Genomic DNA, 14,548 nt, shown 5'->3' with positions numbered 1-14,548 from the left:
ACTATTTTTCTCTGTAATGTTGAAGCCTTTTACTTCAAAGTAGTTTTAACTCATCCAGAAAAAACACGATTTTTTTCCATGAAAACTTTGTCAAAATCGATAAGTTACTATGAAACACTTCTCTTTCTTTGATAATGTTGCATTTGTAAGAGGAAACTGTCTTGATAGAAAGAAACCTATTTTGTTAAGGGGATGTTTCAGCCCTGATTTGTAAAGCTGCTTGCTTTATATTTTCACATATTTGCCAGCAGAGGGTATCACAATCTTAGAAACAGACATATGTATCATTATGTCCATTCATTTACATGCAAGAATTCAGACACACACTAAACCAAGAAATTACAAATCTTGTTTTCTTCAGTAACTTTTCCACTATCAGAAAAAAAAAAAATCAGATCAGATAACAGACTGTGTTATTATTATTATGAGGTGCCATCTCACCACCTCTCTCAGGACAGGAAAATTGCAACGATACAGCCTAGTGATGGCATCACTTGAAGTCTGAAACTGTTGTATGATCCTGGCTGTAAACCTTCCTGGGAGTTATATCAGCTTGGGCTTATCTTTGGCTTGCATTACGTTCTCATTATTTCTCCCATCCAGTATCCTCGTACGGCATAAATCTCATTAATTATCCCAACCACTTCACGACACTTTTCTGCAAAGATTTAATAGCCACAGGCTGCAGTGAGAGCTCGTGTTATGTAGACCGCATAACCTCTGCTGAACTAGTACGCAAGGAGGAATGATCATGTATAATTACACCTAACCCACACTTCTCACAGCTAGAGATAGACTGATGCCACAAATTCCCAGGCTGATATCCCACACATTAATGAATTCACCTCTCTGACTCCCAAGTTAAGAGAACATAATTTAAACAACCTGGTGTTTGGTGCTTTAGCTTAATTGGTATTCAGCACTCCCTTATTTCAAACAAAAAAAAAAATATTTTTTTTTCTCTGTTCTATTTTTGATTTGTTAACAAGTCTTTTTTCTATTTGTGTATTTTGATCACGTGCAACTGATGTCCTGGACACTGATGTGGCTTTCCAGCTTAACCCAAGCACTTGAGTCAGCCGGAGCTAGGAGACAACATAGAGGATGACAATGAGTCGTGTATCATTACTTTTATCTGAGAGCTGGGGTGTATAAGAACACCATAAGATAACCACAAGCAGCAATCTGTTCTTTGTAGATCTTGCCCGCTCACATGGAGAGAGGGAAAAGGACATTCTCCTCAGTAATTTTATTTCACATTTATAAAATGCTTTCTAGTATTTCAGAATTATATGGAACTACTTCTGCTGTTATATGGGTAGGGTAAGGCATCAGAACCTGATGCGAAATGGCATGTATCAGATCACAGCTACAGCCCTATATCCCTTTTTGAATAGTGTTGCAATTTTTAAAAACACCAGTCAAAAAGAAATAGGCTCAATATGAAATATGTATACAGTGGTGCTGTTCTTTCCTTTTTGCACATAGCCTTTTCACTACTCAAGAAATCTAACACAACTACTTTTTAATTAACTCATTGTCTGCCATCCGCATCAGCCTTCAGAATAACTGCTGCAGGTTCAGAGGAACTGGATAGGAAAGTGAGTAAAATGTCCCTGGGATATGGGAAAGGCTGTTCTTGCTCAGCCCTTGAAAACTGAAAGTTAATTACTCTGATGAAATCAATGTCTACTTCCCGCACGGGCTAAGTCTGCATTGATAGTCCCAAGGACTCCAAGGTCCTCAGGTACTCTACTCCATTGACAGAAAGAACGTGTAGGTACTACTTCGACTCTGCTCGTCTCTGCTTTATTCTCCTTGCAGTGCAGCACTCCAGCTGTAAAAAATTAAACTAAAAGCTTTTCTCTACTTCAAAGAGGAAAGTTGAGTATTGGTATGTTCAGAGATTGCAATGTGTCTGGATATCACTGGAGCATGAACTAGTTAACAAAATGAGTGAGGACGTTTGCAGGGAATAAAGATTGTTGCTCTCCTGCAGCTTAACATCTATTATCTCTATAACCTTGGTGTGCTTAATTGCCATTTGGAAGTATTTTCTTTTTATTTTCAAGAGTCTCTAAACCAAGAGTTTGTTAGGCAGAATAGGGAAAGCTCCCATTAATCACACTGCAGCTAGCAAAAATGTGGAACCTGGTCATGAGCACTTTGCGGGGTTAAATTCCTTATCTCACAGTAGCGGATATCTGATCGCGAATTCCAGCTCTGGTTATGGCCAGATGCAGAGACCTCTAGGACAGCTGTCTATTACCAGCTAGAGCTGCCAGCCGTTATGAGTCCAGGGATTTGCATATTGCAGAGTCACTGAGAAGCGACGTGTTGGGATTACGCATGTGGACAGATACCCGTGGCTCTTTTTGAATGCAAGAGGCAGCACGGCTGAATTTAAGATTTACTGTTGCAGAGCAGACCATAAAAATTCCTTCTAAATGGCCAAGATATTTTATTCTCACTGTAACATCTATTTAGTCTAACTCTTAATTTATCTTCCTTTTACAACTTCCTACAGAGGTTAGCTGAGCATCCCATTAGCATTAGACAAAAAAATAACTTTTTAGTATCCCTGAGAAGTGAAGCACTATAATTATTTCCTTCTGTTAACAACATAAAAATATTAAGAGGTAGATCATTATCTGACATAAATCATCTTTTATCCATTTTCATCTCATGGGTCAGCCCCAGGCAATGAAATACAATCACACAGATGAAATCTGTGGCAAAGCTGGAACCTGAAAAAAATCTCGTCTTCTCTGAATGATATGAGCACAAGGTGTTTAACATGCCTTAGGTCTCTGTCTGTGAAACTAGTAATATAAGGTAAGACGTGCATCAGTGAGTGACTGCAGATATTCTACTAGCTCATCTCAAGGGAGAGGGCAGTGTAAATCCATTATCTTTCATGGAGCAAAAAGAGCTTGGACTAGCTGAAGTCTTGCCTCTCTGAGGGGAAAGGAATGTGGAGAAGAAAAGCCATTTCATTATGAAGACGGGGTAGGATGTGTGTAAATATGCATGGCATCCAGCTTCTAGGGGGCGATATTTCTTTTGACACACAAACACATGAGGGAAAGTCTGGAGCTTACAGAATGCGATTACATTTCTTAAAGCCACTTCTTTCATTTAATTACTTTATGTTTAATGTCTTAATATAAATCAGCTTATATGAGCAAATTAGCTATAACAGCGTAACATAATCACGAGATAAGTGGGCCAAGAGTCTGATGGCCGCATCTAACAAATTATGAAGGGTCAGGGCATGAGTTGCTCTCACCCAGTCGTCCACTGCGAAATTTTAGCACTAGCTCAGTTTTGGGTCCAGTCAACACACATTGCTCTAAGCAGTGCCTGGGCAGAGTAGAGGAGGTAGCATGGGCCACCAGCCACTTCCAGTAACAGTATGGGATCCTGTTCTGCTGAGGAAGCTGAGCTGTATGGTCATGTCATGGCAGTCAGTAAAGGGGCTACTAAACACTCTGTGGCCAGTTTTATTTACTAGTACAGATGTAGTTAATTCCACTGTGGATGTGTGAATTGAGTCCACTGAACCAATCATCTCAAGCTGACCAGCAGTGGTACCTGATGTCATATGAACAGAGTTGACAATAAAATGATGGGAGAACGGCAAAATTATTCCACTTCTAAGCACACAAACCCCCTGCCACATTTGGCAATGTTTCTACTCACCAGCGTTATCCTGCTGCTTGGTATTTTTGATGTATGCAGAAAATTTGGAAAAGATATCAATTCCAGCAGTGTTTGATTCCCGGTGCTTAGCAGCCAGTTTGGGGTACCTGAAAAGGGAGAAGCAGTGTCAGTAACATCCTGGTACCAGCAACATAGTGATGATTACAAATACAATTTACAAGAAGAAACTAAAAAGCCCTGTATGAGGAACTGCCATTAATGCTGTCATTTATCTCAAAACAGCAGCTTGGCAAGGCCCTCTTAATAATATCTGCGTCTGTCAATGCAGGCATTTGGATAGTTACACAGGGATGGCTTTGTGACAAAGGTAATTGCACTGGTGCTTTATGTTCCCACAATCCAAGATACAGTGGACTTAAATCAGAAGGATGCATAAATTTCCAGAAAGGTGTAGCGGAGTCTGGCAGGCAGCTCACTCTATTATGAATGGCAGTCATGTCAATTCCCTACGCTGAAAATGTACTCCGGAATGTAATAGCAAGACATGCTAGTATTACCTAGGTGAAGGAACATAAAGTTTTCAGTCTCTGAGTTGTTTTATGTAGACATCTGGTGCAAAGGAATACATTGATTTGAAAGACCAACACAAACTAATGACTCCTACTGACTTCAGTGGTCTTGGACCAGAGTATAGAAAATTTAAATATCTGATCTGTTGCCTCAGGACTGTCCTATAGCTGCTGATTCACTTGGAGGTAAAACACTCCATAAGGAACCAAGCCAATTTTTATTGATTCATAGATTTTAAGGTCCAAATCACAAGCCAACTTTTTCCCCCCCCCGTTATCCTTGTATTAAGTCCAAAACATTTGACTAACTAAGGCATATCTGGTAAATCTAAACCTTTCCCTGGTAGCTTGTTCCAATGGATAATCATTCATACTGAAAAAATCTGTGCCTTATTTCTAATCCGAATTTAGTTCGGTTATAACTTCCAGTCATGGGCTTTTGTCATTTCTTGACTAGAATAATGAGCACTTTTCTGCCTCCAGAGCCCCTCATACTCTGTAATCAGTTCCCCTTCCAACCTTTCTAATACACCATACAGCTCAGAAACCTCCAGTTCTTTGCTGTATAATACTTTTCCTGGCACAGATATTTTGTGTGGCAATTCTCAGCATCTATTCCAAGTTATTTTTAGCTTTGTAAAATGTGGACACCAGACCCCTACAAATGTATTTTTCTAGTATTGGTCTCCTTAATTCTGCATACAAGGGCATCCTGAAATGTGTACAGAGAAAACATTCTGTAGTTATTAGTCATGCAAGTAACCTTCACACATGGAAGTCATCTCACTGAAGCCAGCAACTTTCATAAATAAATATTACTCCTGTAAGTAAAGATTGTAGGAGGGAGTGCTTTTTAGGAACTCCTCTTAGGACATCTTTCATTCCTAGGAAATGGAGTATCGACTGGAAAAAAAATCTAAGTTCTTACTTTGGAGGTGCAAGAGTCTCTTCCAAGAATTCCTCAATCTTGTTAACATCTGTCTTGACTTCTCCATTAAAAGTCAAGAAAGGTGGGTGAGTCCCAGGAGCCAGATTGTGTAGGTCAGCTGGCTTTCTGCAGGGAGAAAAAGTCATGAAATCACTAATCTTTATGGTCAGGTAGTTGCACAGATATTTATAGTTCCTACAAAATCAGTCTACCCTTCGTTTTTTTTTTTTTTCTGTACTTTGTGGTTAGAAGACTTTGAAACTACCTCAAGCACCCTGTTTAATATAAAAACATTCCACAAGCGAAAAAAGAAACCCAAACCTGAATCCCAACTATTTTGTTGTGCACCATAGACTCTCTAGGCTAGATACAAATCTGACTGAGCTTGGTGAGGCCTTTCTGTAGGGAAAACACTGGATCATATAACTATTTTCAATTAAACTGAACAATTTTTACCTTTTCAGGTCAACAGTGGTGACATTGAACACAACTCCTTTCAGCCACAGGATCATGAAGAGACGCTGGGAGAACGGGCAGTTCCCAATGCTTTCTCCATCTATACCAGCCTGAGGGATGGAAAGAGAGGAAAAATAGATTTCAGACTTGTTAGTCACTTGCCTCCCTCAAGATGGAAAACTGGATGTTGAAAGAAAAATAACCAGTTTAAAAATAACTGACAGTGCCTTTTATTTAATAGTTTATCATGAGCACAAGAATGGAGTTACTCCAGGATTCAGCCTTCGTCAGGAGCTTGAGAAAGCAACCTGGTGTCTCTCCTGAGGACAGCTCTTGGTAAAGATGTGTCCCTTGCTGATGGCAAGGAACATCCAGAAGACTGCATATGCTTTCAATTACTCTCATCCCTACAGGACTGCCGGCTTCATGGACGTGCTAAAAAACCCAGGACAGGTTTTCTCCTCTATTTAAGCCTGTGGACTGCAGCTTACACCAGCTCAAGACTTGCTTCACTGTTTTACTATCCAAAATGTGCACTTTCAGATCTAGATTTAAACCCAAGCACTCCGGACATTCACTTATTTTTGTTCATATCCAGTAAAGCAACAGCCTCAGACACAAACAACCAGATCCAACCAGAAAACTCCATCTGAATGCTTCCAAGGTTGAAGGCAGATTTCAGCCACTACATTCAGTCTGTTCCTATCTCTAGTACCTAATGAGCCGCCTACAAACCACTACAAAAAATAAAAAACTGCTAGTGTTAGCATTGAGGAAACAGCTTATTTTTTCCTCTAAAAATTTATGGTCCTTAGCCATGCAAATTCTGACTTTGAGCCATGGAGGGATACAAATAACACCAGCTGAACTGAGCCAAAGCTGCGTCCAAGGACAACATCCCTCTACAATAATTATGCTTGTGGCCAAAGCTTTCAGGACGATAATGGTTTTGATAAATTCCCATTTTAATTTGTGGTACCATTGTGTTTGAAAGATTCTTATAATCCTGGTGAAGCAACCAACCTTCCGTTGTTGACCCACATGGGTTGCATAACTATATTTTATGCACAGTGTGTGTCCAAAACGGCTGATGAAAGAGCTAAGCAAATACATGCCCTTTTCCTTTGGAGAAAATATTACATTACTCTGTTTGCTCTCATAAATTTTATCTTATTAATATTCAAGCTGTGAGGTAGCATTTCTCTGTCTTAAAGAAGGAATCATTTCTAATTATTGAAGTTCTGTGAAACATTCACAGCACAACTAGAAACATTTTGAGATGTGTCCAGTTGCTACAAATTCAGGCCTTGCATGTAAAATGTTTAGCTGAAAGATTTTCTGGTAGGCATCATGAATATTTCTCAGGTCTTGAACGCAGCTTTTGATGACTCTGGTTTTAAAAACAAATTCCAGATTTCCCATCCACCAAAATATGGAGAGAGTGTGGATTCAAGGCTTGGAGACAACCCATCATAAAGTTTAAGGCTATGTAAAGAGTTTTTCTCTGGCTTCAGATTCGGCTTCAAACACTCAGACTCTACAGGTATTTCGATACAAGAGTACAGTTTGGCTGCACTTTCACCTGAAATTACGGATCTGCAATATGTTTGGCACATGGCATGTGCAAGAATCATCAAATAATTTGAGAGAAAGAGTAGTATGACATGAGAATGAACAAGAGAAGATGCATTATCCCAACTGTCTGAGGTGTGAGTAGCCTAGCTTTGCAAAATTTTATTAATTAAAATTCTCCATTCTGCAAATTTCATGGCAAAACAACGATAGTGTTACCATGGGAATACCAGGCACCACCGTACTACATGCAATAATTACTGCAAAGTTACATTTGTTGTTTTGGCTTTGGCTTATTAAACCACTGCAAAGAACTTTTAACTTCTTACCCTTCCTGAAAAGACGCAAATGCTATAGGAGAAAACCATGATACGACATCAAATTTCCCTTGGCTTTTTCACCATCTCAATCATAATCACATCCTCAGTTAGAGTTGCTAACTGAGTGTACCAACAATATACTACAAAGCTAAAATTGGAAGAAAAACAGATCGACGAGTGAATTAGAGAGCAAAAGAGTGCAGACAGAAGGGCTGATTCTCATCTTACCTTCTCTGAATTTACTTTGGCTTATAACTCCATTGAGTCTGATTCTCTCTTCACCTGACTCCCTCCAAAGTGAGTGTAAAACCCTAGGTTGCCAAGTGCTGCAAATACCATGTGAGCAAAGGGGTCTTGTCTCACAATAACATGCAAAGCTCCATCCCTCCTGTGGGTCTCCATCCTGCAGGGAGGCAATCTCCTACCCATCCTCTTCACCCACTTCTTGCGCTGCAAGTAACAATTTTACCTTTTTGCAGGAAAGAGACTCAAGGAGACCATTTCCCTGCTCTCTCCAATTATATATCCTCATACAAATGCTAAGGGTTACTCAGATCTACATCTTTTTACACATTCTCCATCCTGCAAGGCAACAGCAAAAAACCCTCTCAAGACCAGAGAGGATTATTGGAGAAACAAAGCAGATGAATGGCAATGAAGACACAGAAGTGATGGATCACGTGAGGTTAAAAGATGCAGAAGTCATTAGGGATGGGAGAAAGATGTGGAGTCTGGAAGAAATAAGATTCACTTAGACGTGAATAATAAAATTAATTGTGGAGGTCAAATGAGGCCTCCAGCAGCCCCAAATGGTCAAAATATCTTCCCAATACTTCCAAAAGAGTGAGAAACATTAATTGCTAGAGACACATTGGGAATAGACAGAGGAAATTCCAGAACTGAAAGATAAACTGAAGAAAAAGTACAGTATGATCTCTGTTCAAAGCTCCTGGATCTGGAAGCCAGGCTCATGATTTGGGTGGAGTCTGACTCATGGGTTTTGATCTCATGTGACTGGCATAACTGAAAACGCTACCACAAATCACAAGGCAAACTGGTGACAGAGGAGGGAATGGAATCAAAATCTCCCCAGCAACACAATTTATCCATTAAATCCAGCTCTTTTTCTGCAGAAATTATAGGCAAGGCTCTCTCGGTTTTGTGAATCCTTTCTCATTGCTTCCAACAGCAGTCAGTAATTCAACGTTCAGCACTCAGAAAAAGCAAAACCTTAGTAGGTAATAACTTCAAAGGCTTATCAGAGTGTCTCGAGATCCCTTGCGAAGTCTATTAACTACCAGGAGGAGATGAGGAAGAACAGAGAACTTCCCAGGCTTAGTCAGTCTTAGCTTCAAAGAAAAACAGCTTGCTTAAAGCGCCTCTGTAGTGCCTAAATACAAACCTATTATGTATCTGTCCAAGGTTAAGGGCTCAGAAATGCAGGAATTAAATAATACCTTCATCAAGATCAAGAACTCCAACAGTAGATGGAAAGAAAAGAACAAATAATTGACATGCTGGAGAAACACCATTTATCCCTGCTGTTATTCACAAACGAGCACAAAAGCTTTCTCACGTAGCTTCCCCGAAGCAGAGCAAAAGTGATCAACCACTTATAAAAAGGAGCAAGTTGATGAGATGTTCACTCTCCGTGCTGGTAACAACAGATATTTCTGATTTAATGATTGCTACTAGGGATAGACTTGAGGCTTTGTGGGCACTAGGGTCAAGGAAATAGAGTTTTTAAAGTGCATTATAACTCCCAAAGCTACAAAAAGGTTTCAGAGCCACCTTCTCCCTGCAGATGGGCAGTCGCTCCTGTTCCTTAAGGAGAAGGACCTCACCCGAAAAGGGAAATTCCCAGAGTGACTGTGGAAGAGTAAAATGGATTTCACGATTTGCTAAGTGAGAGTCTTCAGCCAATGCTTTTCCCACTGAAGCTTAACTGAGATGCCTAAGGGAAGGTTCTCCTGTGCGGACAAGGCCAGGACGTACACCCAAAAGATGACTCTGGCCACCTTTCACTTTGACTGAATCAAATGAGTGTTTGACTTTAGGTGGGATGAAAGCGGATCCCAGCAATAGAAAAGCTTGGAGTTTGTGAAGGCAGAATTTCTAAAGAATTATTTTGCTTCATCTTGGAAATATCACTTTCTGCTCCCGTTGCGTCACGCAAGCTTACTTTTATTAGTTTATCTACTAAAAAAGTATGCTTTTCTACTTAACCTCCAGCTGTTTAGGTACTTCACATCAAATGGTCAAGGTCCTGCCCTGGAACTCAGTATAATCGCATCAGGAAAATCCCATCATCATACCAGCTGCTTGCCTCCGTCTGAGTAATGGCAAGAATGAACAAGATGTTCTCCTTTATAATTTATAAGGCACTCCTCCTCAAATACTTCAGCTATTTTTAATGAATTAATTAAACCTTAAAGATATTTATGTGCACAAGCGGGGGATGTACAGACACATTACCAAGGAAAAAAATTAAGGAGGTTTGGGCGAGGGAAGAAAAAAAAAAGTCTTGGGGATTTTATGAGTTTGTGTCAAATATTTTTGTAAAGCAGCAGTAGCATCAAAAACCTCCAACCACTGCACAGCACACCTGAACGACGCGAACAGGGAGCTCTTCTTGGATTCAAGCTACTATGTTATAAATGAAATAACTGGAATAAACTTATTAATTTGTTCCAAAAATACTCCAATGGTACATGTAGTGACTGCAAGGCACGCAGACAACTATGTATTATTTTAACTAACCTTAAGGGGAGGGAAAAAAGCAAGTTTCCTTTCCAGTCCTTCCCAAAATATAGCAGCTTTAAAGAAATATACCATCATTAATATTGACTAAGCACCTAGCTTAAAATGGCAGGGCTGGAAAGAGTTGCATATCGGAAAGCACTGTGTTTTTTCCAGGAAAATAATAAATTTGGTTTTATCTATTCTCCTTCTCTTTTCATTTTTCGTTGCATTGAGGCTGTTGCACAACAGTCCAGTGCTCTCTTGGACTTAATGGTAAAGCAGGCAGGTAATTCTGATGACACTAAAACACTTTTCATTTTTTTAACAAGTTAGCAAAAGCAGGGAGGCTAATTCACCTCAATGTTTCCAGTAAGGATTAAGAAGGGATTTGATTTCATCATCCCTACAATCAAAATCTAGACTCACATTACACATGGTTACACCCTCTGTTTTAAAATTGGGAAAGTGTCTGCCTTTTGACACTTACTCTCCTTACACTCGGAACCCAAAGGGGAAGTGAAAATCCTATTCGAAATGCAGGAAATATCCTATTTATTGTGCCATTAAAAAAAAATAATAATCTGTCTTAGTAATTATACCACACACACAATAACACAAATCTCCATTGTAGGGAAAAATCATTGGCTGCAATATGAGATCAGACAAGCCAAGGTATTGCTTTAGTACGGATCATTCTTTTTTCCAGTTTCTCATCTCTTTTCTTTCACAACTTCTCGTCCAAATGTAAAAGCCAGTAAGCTATTTGGAGTGCCACCAACGGAGAGGCAAGCTAAGAAGTATATATTCATAGAGCAGCTCTGGTAGGTCTCAAGTAAGCAGTAAATCTTGTAGCACAAGTCCTGTGTATCACAGGACACTCTTGTTGACTGTGGCTCTGGTTCAGGAAAGCATTTAAGCATGTGCTGAAATACATCCCAATTCAGAGGAAGTATATGCTTGACTTTAAGCATGTTCTTAAGTCCTGACGATTTCAATAGGACTTAAGCACATACTTAAGTACTTTCCTGAATGGGAGCCTATAACAACAATAATAAATTTGCTGTACAGCATTTTAACTTCATTGGACTTTTTCTGAGATTTCATTTTGCTAGGAGAAACCCTTAGCAGCAACCTTCCATGGGAGGGCAAAATAGAGCAGGAATATATTCCTAAGCACACACACATGGAAATGGACCATGTGCATATACGTCAAATGAAAATAGAGCATTTGCTAGGAAGACTGTCAGGGTAGTAACAAAACAAAAAGGAAGTGGTGAAATTCTTTAGCCAGCTCCCCAAAAGCCAGCCAAAATGTTGTCCAAGTTTGGCATACATACAGATATATTATAGATGCACATAGGCTTAACTTGGTCTGCGCCATCGGCCAATTTGAAGAGAGCCGGCTTGTTACACTGTGCAGGAAAGTCTTGGTTCTCCTCAAGGGCTTTGTTAGAGCCACTGGCCACTGTATATGTTCTGCATGAAATATCTTTTGCTTTGACAGAAATTTTGCAATGCCTGAGAACTCCCAGCAGTTCTGTACAGTTTGGATTTTAGAAATTACAGAATAGTCACAGGTAGACAGACTTAGCATGTGAAAATGATTCATGCTATTTCATCACCTTTCCTGCTTTCTTTAAAGAACTAAAGGCCTAAGACTTAATGAATGTCAACAGAGTAGAAAAGTACAGACTGGTGTGGCACCCTGGACCAAAAAATTATTTTGTTCTCATTTATATTTGCAGATCCCTTACTTACTATCACACGTGTTCAGCTGTTTTTAAAAGTCTTAGTAAGAATTTTCTAGATCTCATTGAGAGTATCCCTGTCTGTGAGCTTCTTGAGCAACTGGTCAAAAAATCAATATAAGAATGTTGAAAAAAAATCTCCATTTTAACAGTACTCTTTTGAGGAGCACACTTGGAATTTGATGAATATCTGGTGGAGAAGTGCAATGGCTTTGGTCATGCCATCTGGGAAATATGCCTGCAGTTCTGGTCTGCGGCAACCCCCCACAATCCAGCCGGAGGACAGGCAGGGCGCTGTGACCACACGAAGCCATAAGAGCACGAGGTCCCAATGTGCAGCTCAGCCAGGACTTGCAGGGCTCCTGGCTGCCCAGCAGCCCACCCACCAGCCAAAATTTCCTTTCAAAATTATTCAGATTTTTTCAGTTTCCCTTCTCACATAAAACCCACAGCTTCTGTTGAATAACACTATGAAAGTTTTTAAATGTCTTCATTAGACTTTGAGCAATTTAGAGCAAAATCTTGAAATTCTTCAAAACCCAAAATTGCCATTCTCATCACAGCTCTCGTTAGCAGATGATGCACAAAGTTCATGTGTTTCTGGACATAGTTTCTTTCTTGGTTTGATGGACAAATAACAATCATTCTTTACGCTTCTTCCTGAGCCTTTTCCAATCTAATAAAGCAATTGTGCTGCCATCCCTTACCAGTACCATGGCACAGGATCCTGCATACCCACATTAGCTGCTGGATGTAATCATAGCAAACAGTTTTTAAAAGCTTTGCTTTTTGGGGACCCATCTTCAATAATTCATCGCAAATAAGATGCCACAGAAACAAGAAAAGAACTCAAGAAATGACAGATATATAAGCCTAGCATATAGAAAGATATAGGAACAAATGATTAAACAGTAAGCTCACAAGCACATGCAGAGATGTAAAGTTGATTAGAAAAGACAAAAAGGACTTATCAGGAGCGAATGACATTAAATCAATCAACTTTTGTTCTCTGACAGGGTATCCAGCACAGCAGGTAAGGAGAAGCAGCAGGTATCTAGAAGCTGACTTCTATCAGGTTTCCAACATAAGCTCCAGATAGTATTTTCATAAACAAAGTAGGGAAACAGGACCTGTATGAAACTGCTGCAAAGCGCTTGTATGAGTGGTTGAAAAAACAACTTATGGAGTAGTAATAATAAAGTTTTCTGTTAGTCTAGAAACACAAAACAAATAGGGGTACCACAAAGGTCTATGACAAGATGAGTCATATTTAATGTTTCCATTAGCAAAACGAAGGAAGGAATAGACAGAATCCTACAAAATTTCCTGACAGCAAAAAGCACAGAGAAGATATTGCTATTTCCCAGGAGAAGAGTAGACTCCAAAGTGATGGTAAGAAGTTGGAACAAAGTGTCTGAAATCAGTTAAATGGAATTTAGGGAAGTAAATCTCAAGGTATAAGACGTAAGAAGAACAAAATCTAATGTACAAATGCAGGATGAGGAATAGCTGGTGAGGCTGAGAGGATGAAGCGAAGGAGGTTTTACATAAATCACAAACAATATGAATCATCAGCGTATGCATCTACAAGCAACAGCAACAAGATAATGTGATGTCCCTGTGACGTTCTACCTCTACATAACAGTCTTCAAGAACGAGGAAGATTGCTTTACAAAGAGGATGATGATCCATTGTTATTCATGCCTACAGAGGATAGGATTAAATATTTTGCTTAAATTGCAACAATAAAGCTTTAGGGGAAAAAAAATCCAGTGTAACTGTAGGCCTAACAAAACACAAAGCAGGCCTTCTAAGGAGGTTGTGTAATCTGCATTAGTGGAGGCTTTGAAGAAATCAAAAGGAAAAAAAATTGGTAAAACTGGTCTCAATTTATTTCACCCTGCTGCAGAGCAGAGAAGGTGCACAGGATGTTTTAAAATCCTTTCTAGCAGTATATATTAGCAACTTTGACAACAAAGCTGTTCTTGCTGTCAGTGCTAGATGCTTGGTGGCACAGACTTTTGCTTTCCTTTGACCCGCACAGGATGAAGTCTGGCCCTAGTGAAGTCAATGGGAATTTTGCCCGTGACTTTGACAGGACCAGAATTTCACTCACAAGTTTAATGGCCAGAAGGGAAAATTATAATAATCTTTCCCGACCTTTTGCATAATACAAACCATAGATTTCACTCAGCCTGTAGCCAACATCTTGTGGTTGAACTAGAACATATGTTTCGAAAGGTTTTTCAGGATAGACATATGCTAGACATACAGTGGTAGTAAAATCCCCTCTAGTGGTGTGTTTTTGCATTGCAGAGTGAAGTTCTCTCCCACGAAAGTCGACCACAAACATCCCATTTGTGGGATTTTGCTAAAGGTAGCTAACTTATCCCATTGCTTATATATGTACTTTTGTTTTTTCTTATCTAGCAGTTGCATTGCTCTATGTGATTTTAACTGGTGGAAGAACGTTATTGACAGGCAGCAGTCAGAAAATCACCATAATTTTAGTAAAAGTCAATCGAGACGCTCAAGCATCAGCTACTGCTT

At 39.6% G+C, this 14,548-nt stretch overlaps 1 protein-coding gene across 3 annotated transcripts in view; it reads right to left on the bottom strand.

Moving 5' to 3' along the window:
- CLIC5 (CLIC family member 5) overlaps positions 1-14,548 on the bottom strand; it is a 73,969-nt gene that overhangs the window by 18,615 nt on the left and 40,806 nt on the right. For 2 of the 3 annotated variants that reach the window (XM_009983689.2, XM_009983690.2), the window contains exons 2-4: positions 5,617-5,726; positions 5,161-5,286; positions 3,703-3,809 (exon numbers count right to left, since the gene is read on the bottom strand). In XM_009983689.2, the coding sequence (XP_009981991.2) occupies positions 3,703-3,809; positions 5,161-5,286; positions 5,617-5,726 (343 nt within the window). Of the gene's footprint in view, positions 1-3,702; positions 3,810-5,160; positions 5,287-5,616; positions 5,735-8,757; positions 8,798-14,548 lie in introns of those variants that run through there. The other variant, XM_086623870.1, reaches the window with a different exon arrangement.

This window comes from Tauraco erythrolophus, chromosome 2 (genome assembly GCF_009769465.1).
Source record: "Tauraco erythrolophus isolate bTauEry1 chromosome 2, bTauEry1.pri, whole genome shotgun sequence".
Taxonomy (NCBI): Eukaryota; Metazoa; Chordata; class Aves; order Musophagiformes; family Musophagidae; genus Tauraco; species Tauraco erythrolophus.
This window is presented reverse-complemented; position numbering and strand designations above follow the sequence as displayed.